Below are 17,640 nucleotides of genomic sequence, written 5' to 3'. Positions count from 1 at the left end.
TCAGAGTTCAGATGCTAAGCAAGATTGGCTAGGAATAGTACTTGGATGGGAGACCACCAAGGAACACATGAAGCTGCCTTATACTGAATCAGACCCTCCATCCAGCAAAGTCAGTATTGTCTACTCAGACCGGCAGCAGCTCTCCAGGATCTCAGGTAGAGGTCTTTCACATCACCTACTTGCCTAGTCCCTTTAATTGGAGATGCTGGGGATTGAACCTGGGACCTTTTGCATGCCAAGCAAATGCTCTACCACTGAGCCACAGTCCCTCCCGACTGGATCCTATGCAGAGCATGGCAATGGCAATCCACTTCTGCTCATCTCTTGCCTTGAAAACCCTATGAGGGGTTTCCATAAGTCAGCTGCAACTTGACGGCACTTTATTTATATGGCTCAGTGGCAAAGCATCTTCTTCGCTTACAGGAGGTCCCAGGTTAAACCTCCAGCTTTCCCAGTTAAAAGGATCAAGTAGTATGTTATGTATGCATGTTTGTGTGTGATTGAATCAAGGGATGAAGCTCCGTGTAATTGCATCAGGGGAAACCCTGGGCAGCTTGGAGTTCCCCAAGGCTCCTGAACTGTATGCTCCTATTGGCTACTGGGGTTTTCCCCCCCAATCAAGGTTGTGGGGGTAGTGGCCGCAGGCGGCCAGGCGGGCATATAAGCAGGGGTCTGGTCACTGTATTTTAGTTCTGTTCCCGTTCACCTAATAAAGCGGTTGCTGTTGGAACTCCGTCTCTGACCTCGTGTGTTCCCCCCATGTGGATTTAACATAGTAGTTGATGTGAAAGCCCTGAGACCCTGGGGAACTGTGACCAGTCAGCGTAGACGAGACTGACAGGGATAGGCCAATGGTCTGATTCAGTATTAAGGCATCTTCATACGTTGGGTTTAACTGTGTCAACTTTGTGCTTATATATAAAATTTTCCTTTCACATTTGTTATTTCTCCTTTTCAACTTTGTAGGTTGTTGGGATTCTTGTGGGCCTTGGTATCATTGCCCTGGTGACATCTCCCTTGCTGCTCTTAGCTTCACCGTGCATCATCTGCTGTGTCTGCAAATCCTGCCGAGGCAAGAAAAAAAAACATGACCCGCCAACTACGTAGAGCTCTCTGTCTGTTGGGTGTGAAGGTCTGCCTAGCACATGTGAGGAAAGAGATCTGAAAACCGATCAATGGTACCAGTGCTTTATCAAACAATTTCCCCTTTATCGACAACAGAAAATATTTGGAACTAGTATCTTCATTAGTGCCACTTCACCAACCATGATCATAAGCTGTAGGAATGTAACGTCAATAAACCAAGCAAATAATCCTGTTGTACTGTTTAGAACTGGAGCATAAATGATAATCAAGGCTCACGGAAACTATGGTTGGCACTGGTGCCAGAAATCTACCAGCAGATCCCAGGGAGGCTGTGGAAGCTGTGAACAGGTGCCCAGAGGCAGTTTTGGAATGGATGAGGGCTAACCAGCTGAAACTTAATCTTGACAAAATGGAGGTACTACTGGTCGAGAACATAAGAAAGGCCATGCTGGATCAGACCAAGGCCCATCAAGTCCAACAGTCTGTTCACACAGTGGCCAACCAGGTGCCTCTAGGAAGCCCACAAACAAGACAACTGCAGCAGCATTATCCTGCCGGAGTCTCAAAGCACCTAATATAATAGGCATGCTCCTCTAATCCTGGAGAGTCTGACCCAGGAAATCCTGGAGAGAAAGGTCTGACCTGGAGAGAAAGGTCTGACCCGGAAAATAGGTTAGCCCCTATTCTGGATGGGGCTGCACTGCCCCTAAAGGAGTAGGCTTGTAGCTTGGGGGTGCTCCTGAACCCGGGCCTCTTGTTGGATAAACAGGTGGTGGTGGTGGCTAGGGGTGCCTTTCACCAGCTTTGTCTGGTGAGCCAGCTGCCATCCTTTCTGGGCAGAAAAGATTTTGCCGCTGTGGTGCATGCCCTGGTAACATCTAGACTAGATTGCTGCAATGCGCTGTGCATGAGGCTGCCCTTGAAGACTGTCTGGAAGCTACAGTTGGTACAGAATGCTGCAGCCAGAGTGTTGACCTGAGTGGGGACCATATCACTCCAGTCTTGTTCCACCTATACTGCCAGTTTGCTTACGGGCTCAATTCAGGGTCCTGGAATTGACCTTTAAAGCCCTGTACAACCTGGAACCAACATACCTGAAGGACTGCCTCCTTCCATACGAACCTACTGGCTCACTCAGGTCAACCTTGGAGGCCCTGCTTCTGAGGCTATACAGGTGGTGACCCGAGAAAGGGCCTTCGCCATCATGGCACCAGAAGATTGGAACTCTGTCCCAAGGGAGATTCATCTTTTTTTCTCCCTCTGTCGTTGTTATTTGCCAGCAGGTGAAGATCTTTTTGTTTCGTTTGGCAACCCCCCCAATAATGGTATTGGTCCTCCTTCTAGTGCTGTGTGTTTATATGTTTTCAATTGAATTTTGTAATTTTAACTGTATTTTTAATTGTTTATTTTTTTTTTAATGTTCGCTGCCTTGTAGACCCTGATTGGATGGTAAGCGGTATTAAAATGTTTTAAATAAATAAATAAAACATGCAATTAGAACTTGTGGTATGCCTGAACAGGAGCAGAAGGGTCACTTGGGCTGGCTACGGCATAGGGTAGGCGCACAGTCCCGAATCTCTCTCCATCAGGGTATTCCCAGTTCCTGGGTCAGGAGATGAGTAAAAACCACCTTAAGGGGTGGGGAGCTCTGCAGTACTATGGTGGCACTAGAATGTCTTCAGCACACCTGTTGCACTGGTATACAGTGAACTTCAGAAATGTACAGAAACATTTTTTAAAAAATGTTGTTCCCATAAAACAGGTCTGTAGCGGGATCAGCGCAAAATAAGTGTAGGAAAGGAGCAAGGAGAGATACCCCGTCGGTTTTTCTCCTTGACTTCAAACTTGCATAACAACAATTACCCTATCCTCGACAGGACAAACTGCCGTTTTTCAAATTCTGTGGCAAAAAGTGGTGTTATATAAGTAAGATATAGCAGCTTTTTTCCCCTTGATTGACTGGCATTTTACATGCTACTGGTTGCAATTTCTGGCCTTATGACTATCCTGACTCATAGTCTTATTTTGTTCTACACTGAGTCATTTAGAGGTTGAATGCTAATGTAAATAAATCTAATAATTCAAGAAAGTCATATTATGTTGTGGTGTCTGTGTTCTCCAAGACAAATACTGAAGCTTCAAGTTAATCCCAGAATGCTTCTGCAGCACGATAATGTCACTTCCAATTTTTCGCCAGGATGGAAGGCTGAGTCAACCTTGAGTCGGCTACCTGAAACCAGCTTCCGTTGGGATCGAACTCAGGTTGTGAACAGAGCTTTTGACTGCAGGACTGCAGCTTACCACTCTGCACCACGGGGCTCCTCCATAGTGGTCTCTAAATATGACAGATAGCTTTGAATAGTCTTCCATTGGTAACAGAACTTTACTGAATGCTTGCATGATTATGCTTTAAAGGCAGCCTGTTGAAGATTGAAACAGAGATAAACTGCTTTAGATAATTTTTTAATTTTGCACATGTTGCATGTTATGGCATTAGTAGGAAGCAAGAGGAAAAGAGAAGGAAACCTCAGAGACTGAAAATATATATTGAATGAGTGCACACATAGAATGAACTAAAGTAGATTTTCATTTTTAAAATTTCCCAGATACTGGATCATTAAGTAAAACCTTCTTTACACTTTTGTGCTTTCTTTGAAATAAATGCAGAGATAGTTTCTAATAACCCTTACAAAGATCACAGCTTTAGCCCTTCATCTTAAAGCCCTCCAAGCTGGCAGCCATCACCACATCCTGGGGCAGGGAGTTCCACAATTTAACTATGCGTTGTGTGAAAAAATACTTCCTTTTATCTGTTTTGAATCTCTCACCCTCAAGCTTTAGCAGATGACCCTGTGTTCTAGTATTATGGGAGAGGGAGAAAAACTCCCTGTCCACTCTCTCCAAACCATGCATAATTTTATAGGCCTCTATCATGTCCCCCCTCAGCCACCTTCTTTCCAAACTAAACAGCCCAAAATGTCTTAACCGCTCCCCATAGGACAGTTGCTCTAGTCCCCTAATCATTTTGGTTGCTCTTTTCTGCACCTTCTTAAGCTCTGTAATATCCCTTTTTAGGTGTGGTGACCAGAACTGTACACAGTATTCCAAGTGTGGTCTCACCATAGATTTGTACAAGGGCAGTATGATATCAGCAGGTTTATTCTGTATTCCTCATCTAATTATGGCCAGCATGGAATTTGCCTTTTTTACAGCAGCCGCACACTGGGTTGACATCTTCATCGAGCTGTCCACTACCACCCCAAGATCCCTTTCTTGGTCTGTCGCTGCCAGCACAGATCCCATCAGTGTATGTGTGAAGTTGGGATTTTTTGCCCCAATATGCATCACTTTACACTTACATTGAATCTCATTTGCCATTAATATAAGTTAAAATACTAGAGTATACAAATTTAAAATAAACAAGAGTAAATTAGGATTCTTAAGGTGCTTAAACATTAAAATCAAGATCATTTGACTGAAGTTTAATTACTCTACAGACACAGCAGAGACTGCAATAGTACTCATGTCACTCTACAGATGCAACAGATATAACAGCAACTATAATGGTAGACATGACGCTAGTCACAGTGGTTTTAATCTCGTTGTCCCTTTAGAGAAATTACTATTACCAAATATTTTGCAACGAATTTAGCTATTCCTGGATCAACATCACTCATCAGATATGAGGCCACCCAGGATTCAGCAGGGAGATGGAATTTGAATAAGATTGGTGCGATCCAGATGGCCCTGGGTATAGCCCACAGGATAACGAAAGATGGCCTATTGACTCAATTGGCGCCTGATGCACAGCAGCAAAGCCTATTTGAAAATGGGATTTTATTAAATTGGCCGCTCAATTCAGCTGTTGGAAGGACGTTCAGTCTGGCGAGCATAAATGCTCTCCTGTGGCTGGGAGTTGTGAGAAGTTTTAGATATGACGGGAGGGTGGCAGGTGGAGGAATTCCTAGGGCAGCAGTGGAACACACTCGCCTAGCCCTCCTCAGTTGTACTCACTCTATGTTCAATACAAGATAGGGCTTCTACCTGTTATTGACTGATAGGTGTCACTTTTTCTGCCATTGTAGCATGATGACTGGAGAAGCTGTATGTGCTGAAATTCTCATTTGAAAACTACTATTAAACTACTATTAAAAAGGGAGTTGTGACTTAGCCCTCGAGGGAAATAACCTCTTTTCTCATTCCTTTTTTTGGTGTGTGTGTAATATTTGCCCTCATAACCCTCAAGCTGTTATAAGCAGAAAAATATAATTATAAACATCAAGATCACAAACGTAGGACAGCAGAGTTTGATTTTCTATTATACTTTATCTCTGTTACTCAGGCCAGAGTACCAAAGGAGATTTTGGAATTAAAAGAAGGCAAATCGGTTTCATGCATGGAAAGCATAAGTGACCTGTGCTTTTTTAGTTTTAAAAAAACTGTTCAGAAATGTGCAAATACTGTATATAGCTCTGAAAAAGCTCTTCTAGGCTCCTGACCTTTCACAAAACTAGACCTTTTCTAAACCTTTATATTGGCTGACTGAACGCCTGCGCTGGTGGGTGGGTTTATGGCAACAGACCCTGTACCCTCATATTTATATGCATTCAGCTGTGCCTATGGGCCTATTCAAACTATAATTCATTTGAGCAGGTTGCTAATGGATTTTTTTGTGTCAGTCCAGACACAACCAGTTTGGCTCCTGGCTGCTAATGGATTTTTTTTAACCTGTTCAGACAAAGTCGCTTGTGTCCCATTTGCAAAGCGAGGCTTAGCCGGTTTTTATGAAAACTGCTTTCAACCGTTTTCAGTTCTTTCTCGCACCTCTGAATCCCTCCAGTGTGCTGTTTGAACTGCTTGGAGTGCTTCAGGAAGGACTGCGATTGTTTTCCTGCCTTTTTTGCTGGTGTGTTCTTTTCTGGCTTTTTTTTTTTAACTGTCTGAGATTTGCCTTATAGTGCTATAACGCAAATCTCAGACCATTGGGGGGAAAAAAGCCAGAAAAGAAGGCACTGGCAAAAAAGGCAGGAAAACAATTGCGGCGCTGTTTGAATTGGCTAGAGTGCTTTAGGGACGGCTCCTAGACGGATTGAAATGAGCTGTATGAACACCCATCTTTGTATCGATTTATTCCGAAACGGGCCAACAATGGATGACATCCAGTTTAGAATGGTAATCTGAATAGGGCCTCAGCTTCGGCATATAACTGGGAACCTCCAGGGCTGGAGTACAAAATCCATGTAACTGAAATGCCAACCTACTTTCACTTGTCTTGCAAACAAGAGTTCTCTGGAGATGGAGGGGTGATCAAACTCCCTTCCTGAGAGTCTGGCAGAAAGGAATACTCGCTTCAAATCATGTAAAGCAGTGGTTCCCAAAGTTTTCAGGCCACCACCCTCTTGGTTCCACAAACTCAACCCCAGCACCCCCTACCCTATCCTATAAAAAGCATTAATGCATTAAAGAAGATAAGAACAATAAAATTTTGAAACAGTAACAATTAATTGCACATCTATTCAAAATCAAATTAAAACTTTAGTTGAAATGTATTCAACAAAACTAATGAACTTGATCCAGTGGTACCAGTTCTTCAAAGTCTGGGAAAAAGTTCTGATAGTTTCTACCAAATTTGCCAGCATGATGCCATAGCTTGATCTATTGTAAATTAGTGAACAACTCAGTTGAAGGGACTCACCTCTAGCACCCCCCTGCGGCCCCCTTGCCTCTTAGTGCCCCCCTAGGTAACCCCACCGCCCCCCAGGGGGTGGTACTGCCCACTTTGGGAACCGCTGATGTAAAGCAATGACACTGGCAGTGGGTTCCATTTCAGAGCTGGTACACAAAATAAATATTTTTCTTGTTTGGCTCTGCTTTTTTCTTTCTTTCAGTAACTTCAGAGTTAGGCTATCTCACCCCTCAAAGGATGTGGACAGCTTGCACATTAAAATATGGAGCATTACAGGCAGGAGTCAACAATCTATTCAGTAACCTAAAATATATCGGTTTTATACTATTGAAATGGGTATGTAAAGGTAATTTTTAAAACTATGTGTTTGGTCAACGACTGTAATAATAAATGATGATGATATTCAGTAACATTTTTTACTCCCACGGTGAAATCCCTCTTGAATAATATTTGACGTTAGCTGTCTCGTTATTGTGAATTGGTATATTGCTTGGCCTGGATAGCCCAAGCCAGCCTGATCTCGTCAGATGTCAGAAGCTAAGCAGGGTCAACCCTAGCAAGTATTTGAATAGGAGACCACCAAGGAATATCACGATCATGACATGGAAGCAGGCAATGGCAAACTATCTCTGAATGACTCTTGCCTTGAAAACCCTACCGGGATTTTATAAGTCAGCCATGACTTGACTGCAAAAAAAATATTGCTATGGATTTGACTGTGGGTATTGAATAAATGAGTAACTATTATTTTGCAGGGTGGGGTCTGAGCCCAGGACTTGGCTATGTGAGGCAGAGACAATGCTTCAGCCAGATGGAAAGATACAGAAGCTGAGATCAAGACAGTAGATAAAGTGAAGAAACTAAAACACATAGTGGAAGTGTGTGAAAGCTTCTTTCTGGGGATTTACTGCGTGCTGAAACAGTACACATTTGTCTCCATTATGTGGTATTTATATTGTTTGTGAATAAAAAAAAAAAACGTTACAAAGACACCAAGTATCAATAGGCCCAGAAGTAAGCAACTCGGCTTAGAATGGCAATGCAAATGTCTCAGTTCTTCCTCATCAAACACTGCTTGGATGTAGCTAATCTGTAACAATATATTTGTCTAGCCCCTTCGAGAGCCAGCGTGGTGTAGTGGTTAAGAGAGGCAGACTCTAATCTGGAGAATCGGGTTCGATTCCCCACTCCTTCACATGAAGTCTGCTGGGTGACGCTGGACCAGTCACAATTCTCTCAGCCCCCGCAAAGACAGGCAATGGCAAACCATTGCTGAATGTCTCTTGCCAAGCAAACCCTACAGGGTAGCCATAAGTCAGCTGTGACTTGACAGCACACTAGGGTTGCCAGATCTCCAGGTTCTAGCTTGAGATTGCCTGCTATTACATCTGATCTTCAGCTGATAGAGATCAGTTCACCTGGAGAAAATGGCCACTTTGGCAATTGGACTCTATGGCATTGAAGTCCCTCTCCTCCCCAAACCCCGCCCTCCTCAGGCTCCACCCCCAAAACCACCCGCTGGTGGCGAAGAGGGACCTGGCAACCCTACTGCACACACACAGCCCCTTCAATGAAGCAAATATGGACAATTCTGCCCTTTGGAGAGTAATGAAGATGTGGTGGTGGTTGTGATAGATACTTCAGCATTCCTGATAAGGGCACAGGGTTGAACATTTCCTTCCATGAGATGCAATACTCCACTCCTTAGGGCTTCGTGTGTGCAGGAAAAAAAAATCCAACCCATATCAGCGGCATGGTGTTTACTTATAGTCCAAGGTAGCTAAAAGCCTGTCATTAATTTTAATGACTGCCATCTATATTTTATACAGTGTTTTGAAAATTACTGTGACAATAAGGTTCTTGCTTGCTCCCAAGAGGCTATGCTTTTCATAATGGCAGATTCCAAGTACAGGCCGGCAGCAAGAATAGAAGGCTGAGGGTAAAAGGAAATAAAATGACAGGATGTTAATCATGCTTCTCAGCTGTTATTCCTTTTAAACCCCTTTCCTGACCCACTGCATAATGTTAAAGAAGGCTTTTATAATTGTCGGCATGCAGATTTTAAAACACTTTAGATAACAATCATTGGCTCTTTAGCGATTCTGATTCACGGAGAAGGAATTATGTCACAGGAAAGAACGACATAAAGCATATTCTGAAGGGATTCCAAAATTATGTCCTGTCTGTCTGGCGCTCTTGCACTCTAAGATATCATGATGCACTCAATCCCTGCTCATCCCTGAACAGGTACAATTCAAAAAATGGTGCTACTGTCCTTTGTTTAATCTTTTGTTACATTGTATTTCCTCTCAATAAATAGCTGGTGTGTGATGCTGTGGTTAAGAAAATGAGCAACAAGCTGGAAGGCTGGGGCATCAGATTCGCTAAAACAATTCCTGAAACTGTAGCAAATTTGTTTTCTTTAATTTTGACGATATCTTCTGAATTGAAGAGGCCACATGAACTATATTTACACCAGGAGCATTAATGTGTGAAATTTCCCCCCCCCCAAGGAACCCTGGAAACTGTAGCTCAGGAGAAAGATTGGAGATGGACAGTCAGTGTAGTGTAGTGCAGTGGTTGGAACATAAACCTAGGATTGGGTAGACCCTGAAATAATAAGCTGAAAGGGTAGGACCATATATGCTACCATGAGCCCCCAGGAGAAAAGGCAGGAGAAAAGATCTCAGAGAATTCTTTACCAAAATATGACTCCCAAGGATTCTTTAAGGAAAGCATAACACATATAGTTGGGAGTACAAATAGACCTCCCTGATTCTGCTCCTCCTCCTCCCAGCTCTTACCTGCTTCCTCACTCAACTGCCCTTTCCCTCTGGGCTACTGCAACCCCAAAGGAGAGGCCAAGCACATGAATGGATATTTATGCATGTATTTATTTTGAAACATTTGTTAGCTGCCTTTCTACCTCCTGGAACTCAAGACAGCTTACAGTGTAAAGAATATAGTAGTAAAAAACACACCAAAGATCACAATTTAAAATCTCAATTAGGACTACCAATAAATACAAGCTAAATTAGTCAAATCCTGTCCTCCATAAAACTGTCTTCAACTGCCTCCTGAAGATCAAAAGTGCCTCCTGGAGAGGTGGTTCTATAATCATGGGGTTGCCACCTAAGACTACCAACCTCCAGGTGGTGGCAGGAGATCTCCTGCTATTACCACTGATCTCCAGGTGACAGAGATCAGTTCCCCTGCTGGAGAAAAGGGCCGCTTTTGCAATTGGACTAGATGGCATTGAAGTCCCTTCCTTCTCCAAATCCCGCTCTCCTCAGGCTCCACCCCCAAAATCTCCAGGTATTTACCAACCTGGAGCTGGCCAATCCTACTGCTACCAAAAAGGCCCTTTGTTAGGGTTGCCAACACCTCCAGGTAGTAGCAGCAGATCTCCTGCTATTTCAACTGACCTCCAGCTGATAGAGATCAGTTCACCTGGAGAAAATGGCCACTTTGGTGGCGAAGAGGGACCTGGCAACCCTATCTCTTGTGTCCCCATTAAATGTGCTGGTTTTTTTTTAATATAAAGGACAGCCAGGGCCTCTCCCTGTGATTTTAATTTCCGGTAGGGTTGCCATAGCAATACACCAATTCACAATAACGAGACAGTTAACATCAAATATTGTTCAAGAGGGATTTCACCGTGGGAGTAAAAAATGTTACTGAATATCATCATCATTTATTATAATGGTCGTTGACCAAACACATAGTTTTAAAAATTACCTTTACATACCCATTTCAATAGGATAGAGATCAGTTCACCTGGAGAAAATGGCCACTTTGGCCATTGGACTCCATGGCATTGAAGTCCCTCCCCTCCCCAAACCCCACCCTCCTCAGGCTCCACCCCAAAAATCTCCCACAGGTGGCGAAGAGTGACCTGGCAACCCTATGGGGAAGAGAGGATCCCAGTTTGTTGTAGGTATTTAGAAGGGCTCCAAATCAGTTCTGAATTATGGGTAGAGATTGGGACTTCCATAACTGCAAACACAATTCACTTTGCTAGTAATGACCCCCTTTTCCATGTCTTTCATACCCACAATGCACTTGGGCAGTCGAACTCAGGTATAGTCGCTGTAAAGGCCTTAAGAGCCTTTTATCAATAGCAGTTTCGTTGAGTTTATTCCATAATTTGGAGTGATTTAAAGAGTCAGAGGCCCCTTTAAGGTGGATAAAGCCTGTGTATAGTAACCCCCCTTAAAAGATGAGTATTTCTCATCTTTTAAAGGACTAAACAGTGGTCATATGTCAAGAAGCCTTGCTTAAAGCCAATCTGCTCATAACCCAATACAGCTTCTGCTTCCATCCATTCCAAGAGTTTCTTAAGCAAATAAGAGTGAGGAAAGAAGGCTAATTGGCCAATAAAAACTGGAATCCGATCTAGACCCTTTTTAAATATTGGTTCTATGAGCAAGTGTCTCCACAAATTAGGCATCTGCCTAGGGTTGCCAAGCTCCAGGTACTAGCTGGAGATCTCCTGCTAATACAACTGATCTCCAGCCGATAGAGATCCGTTCACATGGAGAAATTGGCCGCTTTGGCAATTGGACTCTATGGAATTGAAGTCCCTCCCTTTTCCAAACCCTGCCCTCCTCAGGCTACCCAAAAATCTCCCACTGGTGGCGAAGAGGAACCTGGAAAGCCTACATCTGCCCCGTTGAATTAATTAGTGTAAAAACTGGGGCCAAGTCTGTGGGCCACTACTGTTGGTCACCCTTGAACAGCTTGTTAGGAATTAAGTTAGAGCGAGGGGCTTTTCTTAGCCTCTAATAAGACATACTACTTCCTTAATTAACACCTTGGACTAAGAAGCTGCAGAATCAAGAGCAACAATAATTGGAGATGAGCTAGATACATTAACATTGTAGAATAACCCCTTAAAATAGTTTTCCCACATCAAGGGAGCAATTCGACATGGGATTTTAAAAATTGGATTAATAACAGAGTTGGTAATAAAAGGCCTTATTGTTATAGTTGATGGCTGAGATAAGCCATCCCCACTCCTTACTGAGCACAGCCTTCTGGCTGGGGAGGGTGGGGTAGAATGTAATAAATAAATAAATAAATACTCAAGGCGGTGCATTTTCTGGTTTTAATCAGCTCTCTATATGTCCTCTTAAGCACCAACAGCTCTCGAAGGACAGTATTGGGCCGTTACTTAACTCGCTGCGCTCTCGGTTGCATCTCTTGGTTGCTCTACAATCACTATTGAACCAGCTATTTCATTTGGTTTCAAAAATAATTTTATCAAAATTCTTTTTAACACGAAGGGTCTAAACAGGCCAAATACCTCAGACAAATTAGCTAAGCAAAAAGTGGCTTACAAAAAAATACAGTTTAATCTGTTGATCTGTCCCTCAGCAAAATGTTGAACGAATCCATTGTTGAACGAACAGGAAAAGGGTACACTAAGTCTGGGATGGGCTGGGATTCAGTGGGGCAGTCCATCAAGGCCACGTTCTGAAAGTAGGGTTGCCAGGTCCCTCTTTGCCATCGGTGGGAGGTTTTTGGGGTGGAGCCAGAGGAGGGTGGGGTTTGGGGAGGGGAGGGACTTCAATGCCATAGAGTCCAATTGCCAAAGTGGCCATTTTCTCCAGGTAAACTGATCGCTATTGGTTGGAGATCAGATGTAATAGCAGGAGATCGCCAGCTAGCACCTGGAGGTTGGTAACCCTATCCTCAAGCCATAGACCAACAGCCCTTTGGTTCAAGCTAGGGCCTTGAAGTACCTGCAGCGGGAGGGAAACGAAAACTCAGCCTGGATCTTAAAACAGCTGGCAACTCAAACAGAAATGGGTTTGACTATATTTGTTAAATGTGAATGCACCTTCAGCTTAATAGCCTTGAATGGTTATATAGTATCTACAGAAGCACCAAGTTGAGCCTTCCTGGAGCAGACCAGTCTGATGTGTTCATGACCCTTCATTCTGGATTCAGTGCAAACTGTATTTGTTCGTGTCTCCTTCTAGACAAAGGAAGCTGACTAGCTAGACAACGCAGCACAGCGACAAGGATTACTGAAGCACAGTATCTTTGCACCACCTTGTGGTGGCACAGCATGGATCCAGGCAACTGGTTCTCCCTGTTCTGACACTGAAGGAACTGTAAAAAAAATAAAAATAAAAATCCAGTAGAAATATATTACCTGTCCAATTCAATTTGCAAAACAATGTCTGTCAAATGACCTTGCTCAGGCGAATTCTCATTTAGTGCCTATGAAAGTGTCTGGCTATCAGTAACTAACTGGGTGTGCACATTATAGGATAGTTTTTTAAGGTAAGGCAAAAGCTAGAATTTAGAGAAAACAAGACAGCTAGTTCAGGTTCTGGTTTGGGGAAAAAAAGATTGAAGGTTATGTTCAACTTATGTTTCTCCAAGTATTCATCTGAATTACGTTCTCTTAAAACGGTGTTATTGCCTTTCCCAGAGCCCACACAGATCTATTTTGCTACTATTTTCACTACAGAAAAAACCCAGAAGCTAAACTTAAATCTGGGTGGAAAAATTGATGCAGGGAATTGTTTTAAGTGACACTGATATGCAACGGACGTGGATCTTAACAAATGTGAACAGCTTCCCCTTTTCCATAGGGGAACATTGCCCTTGGTGAAAGATGTTACCTCCATCGTAGATTTTTTTCCTTCCCAACCTAATAACTTGTTACTTCAATCTTTAATTCAGCGTGAGTGGATATAGGAAAGAGCACTGCAGCATAATATCTCATGCTGCTATCACATTGCAAAGAGAGCTTCGAAACAAGGTTAACGATTTATTGCAAAGAACAAACGTATAATTCCTCCCAAACTACAATGATGTAGGGTTTTTTTTAATAAAAGGAAGAGGTTATTACTTACAGAATCAACCTCCATCCCCTTGGAGACCTGGGCACTGGAGATCAGTCTTTTGCATATGCTAGAGATATGCATGTTTCATGGGAGAACTGTAAGACACTTCAGTGGAATTGGGAGTCATGTATCAGAGATGTTCTTGGAGCAGTTAACCTCATAACAAGACAGTAAAGCGATACTGCGTGTCTCCAAAGGTGTATCCATCTTCTCTGTAACAGGCTTTTGGTACCTTTTCAGTGTGAGGGGTATAGCTTGAATGGATTCTCAAAGTCAAAAAGTTCTGGTACATTTTCCCAACTACCCTCAGGAGGTTCAAGTCAAACAGAGTTCGCTATGGAGTATAGTCTCCACAGGATAATATTCTTCCCTCATGGTGAATAGATTTTGTATTACTCTTTGTTAACAGAAACTTTGAAGTTACAGCTTTTGGTTAAATCTTATCATTAATGGTCAGAATGTCCTCGTCACCGCCAGTGGATTCCCCATCAAGATAACACACAAATAGACAAAGCCATTCTCATTTGATGAATTCCTAGGTTGCCCTGGATTTTTCCCCCTACAGAAAGAGCACAGTGTGACAAATACTCCAGCCATACTTTCCATCAATAATCTGTAAATATATAAAATTTCTGGTGTCAGTAATCTAGGGTGCCATGTTGGAAAATAAAATCTGCAGTTGAACTTGAATGTCTGTCTAGGTGTTTAGACAGCCAATCCATCGAATGTTGAGTGCAGCATTTAAATTACAGTTGGTATTATTGAGCATAGGATAAGAAGAAGAGCCTTACCAGTTTGTCTGAATGGGTACTGCATCTCCTACGATGGCCTAGATTTGTGCATAATAGATGGTGGCGCAACAGGATACCACTACGAGCAGAACATGCATGGTGCTCCATGGTCCTTGAGTCTTTTACAAAACTGAATGGAACTGCTGGAACTGCAGTATTAAGGGGGAGAGGGGCATGGAGGCCGGCCAAAAAGGACCACTCAAGCTGCTTTGATCCCCACAGGGGAAAAAAATTATAGGCTCTCCACAACAGCAGGTGTGGTTTTCTGGAAGGCATTAAGTGGCTACTTCTCCTCGATCTCCCTACTAGTCTTTTCCTTTGAGACCCAAATGCGGTATAGGGTTAGACTGCTGGACTAGGACCTGGGAGACCTTGAATCAAATCTCCACTTTGCCAAGGAAACTCACTGGGTGGCACTGGTTTTGTTTCTCTCAGCCTAACCTACCTCACACAGTTGTTGGGAGAATAAAATGGATGAGATGAGAATAGGGTTGCCAACCTCCAGGTACTAGCTGGAGATCTCCTGCTACTACAACTGATCTCCAGCCAATAGAGATCAGTTCCCCTGGAGAAAATGGCTGCTTTGGCAACTGGACTCTATGGTATTAAATCCCTCCTCAAATCCCACCCTCCTCAGGCTTTGCCCCCAAAACCTCCCACCGGTGGCGAAGAGGGACCTGGCAATGCTAGAGTAGAACAATGTTATAAACCATTTTGGGTCCCCGCTGAAGAGAAAGCCTGGGTCTGTCTGTCTGTCTATCTGTCTGTCTACATAAAAATCAGCATTCCAGTAGCTACCTTCTGTAAAACAAAATAAAAGTCCAGAAAAAAAGATGATGGAACTTCATGTAATGTGCAATTCCAACCTCATTTAACACATCCATATTGTGAACCCTTAATATGATTCAAAAGCTTAAACAAACATAGATGAGAATTTTACTCCATATTGGAGGGGTTAATTATTATCGAAACAGTCTTAATTCATCTTTTCCCTCTAAAGCCTGTGCACCTTAAAGACAAAAAAAAGAGGTTGTTTTGATTTACTTGGAAAGTCAGTCCCTTTCCCCAGAAAATGGCTCATAAGGTGAAATAAATTTTAATTGCAGATTTAAGATATGGAAAAAAGAAAGAACATTCAGACAATTTAATGAGATACCCATCTGGAATAAATAAGTCTTATTTGACTGCTTACTTATACTGTTCTAAAAAAGGGTTAGTAGTGCTAAAAAGAAAGTTGGAATTCTAGCTGGTTTCCAGCCTGGTGACTTTGAGACCAAGGACTTAACAGCTGCAGCAACATTAATACACATCATGGTTATGAAGGTGACTTATCTGAAACAGAGATAGCTCTGCCCAGAATGGCTAAGCCTGATGAGCCTGTTCACTAATGATCAGTGAGTTATAGCACTGAAGTTGATGAATTTTGGGATTGATTTTGGGAAGGATCCATAAATGCATAAACTCTGTGCTATCCTTCTTATATAACTGAAGATGAAAACTGAACTTGCTGGGTTTTTTAGGGCAACTTTTCCTTTGGGCAACCATGCTTTCCTTTGTTAGCTTAGGCCTACTTAGATCCACCTTGGTGATCACTAGGATTGCCAGGTCCCCCCCCCCTCCACTCCGGCAGGAGGTTTTTGGGGTGGAGGTGAGGCAAAGATCATGCACGGGCGCCCATGCCAACGCAATTGTGTCACTTCCGGTTTACACCTGGCGGTGCCGCATCGCAAGGGGCCTTTTACCACTCAAAATCCCAGTTTCAGTAGTAAAAGGCACCTTGTGATGCATTTACACCTGCAAGCGCCACATCGCAAGGGACCTTTTACCACCGGAACTGCCATGGCATGGCGGGCAAGCGCACGTGCATGCGTTGCCTGCCGACCCTCAGCTGGTCGGCAGGCAGCCAGGTGGATTGGTGGGGGTTTGCCCACCACCACCTGGCACTTGGCAACCCTAGTGATCACAGTCTGTCAAGCAAGTATCATTGCTAGGGTTGCCAGGTCCCTCTTTGCCACTGGCTGGAGGTTTTTGGGGTGGAGCCTGAGGAGGGCGGGGTTTGGGGAAGGGAGGGACTTCAATGCCATAGAGTCCAATTGCCATAGCAGCTCTTTTCTCCAGGTGAACTGATTTCTATTGGCTGGAGATCAGTTGTAATAGCAGGAGATCTCCAGCTACTACCTGGAGGCTGGCAATCCTAATAATTGCCCACCGGGGAGTATACAGCAAACAGATTTTTAACTTTGCCTCACAGCAGATGAGAGGTGGGTATAAGTGTCTGAAACCCAGTAAGAAAAGGGATGGGAAGTGACATCTAATGGCAGTGACATCTCCTATGGCTTGTGGGGTTTTTTTTTAATGTAAAAGGTAAAATCTCCAATTATATTTTAATTTGGTTACACTTTACATACCATACAATACAACTTTATGTATTCACAGAAAACAGAATGTGCAACTTTGATACGTATACTTACTACATGGGCCCATGTAACTGTTTGGTACAACGATTCAGTTTATAGAACCAAGGTGTTGGTCAAACAGAGAGATCGGAAGTTCTGAATTAATAGCAACAGGCCATTTGAAACAGATTTTGAAGACACCTGCCACGAATGTAGTAAGACATTCAACTCTTATAGTTTCAGCCACTCTTACTCCATCATTGATCTGGCTTTCCAGGATCTCTCAGGATGAATAGTTATTTCGGTGTGTGGCCAGTCTTAGAAGGCTTTCAAAGGAGATTAGACAAATTCACTGTTATATGTAGAACAGCTAAATTATACCTCCCTATAGAGAGGTAGTGTATATCTGAATACCAGTTGCTGGAGAGCTAGGCTTGGAGAAAGGTAACTCTAAAGCCTTGCTCTCTGTACTGGCTTGAGCTTATCAGGGCCTGGGAGCTAAGCAGGGTTGGTTACAGTGCTTGGATGGGAGTCCACCAAGGAAGACTGGGTTCGCTATGTGAAGGAAGGCAATGGGAAACCACCTCTGTTCATCTCTTACCTTGAAAATCCCATGGCTATCCCATCACCATGAGTAGGATCACCATGAGTTGGTTGCTCCTCAATGGCACATTCTTCTTCTTTTTTCCTGTACTGTTTATAAACATTCAACTAGCCACCGGCAATCCTATGGTGTCATAACAATGGAACCTTTGGTCTGTGAAATTATCAATTTACATTTTAGTATGACACCATAGGATTTCTGGGCTTGAAAAAGTGAA

General features: G+C 43.2%; 1 protein-coding gene across 1 annotated transcript in view; it reads left to right on the top strand.

The window, feature by feature from the left end:
* The window catches only part of RNF144B (ring finger protein 144B), a 53,625-nt gene extending 52,518 nt beyond the window's left edge, over window positions 1-1,107 (top strand). The window contains exon 8 of the mRNA XM_056854345.1: window positions 967-1,107. Coding sequence (XP_056710323.1) covers window positions 967-1,107 — 141 coding nt within the window. The remainder of the gene's footprint in view (window positions 1-966) is intronic.
* The last annotated feature ends 16,533 nt before the right edge of the window (window positions 1,108-17,640 follow it).

The sequence above is a fragment of the Euleptes europaea genome, chromosome 8 (assembly GCF_029931775.1).
Source record: "Euleptes europaea isolate rEulEur1 chromosome 8, rEulEur1.hap1, whole genome shotgun sequence".
NCBI lineage: Eukaryota > Metazoa > Chordata > Lepidosauria > Squamata > Sphaerodactylidae > Euleptes > Euleptes europaea.
The sequence above is the reverse complement of the archived record's forward strand: the minus strand, read 5'-3'. Positions and strand labels throughout refer to the sequence as shown.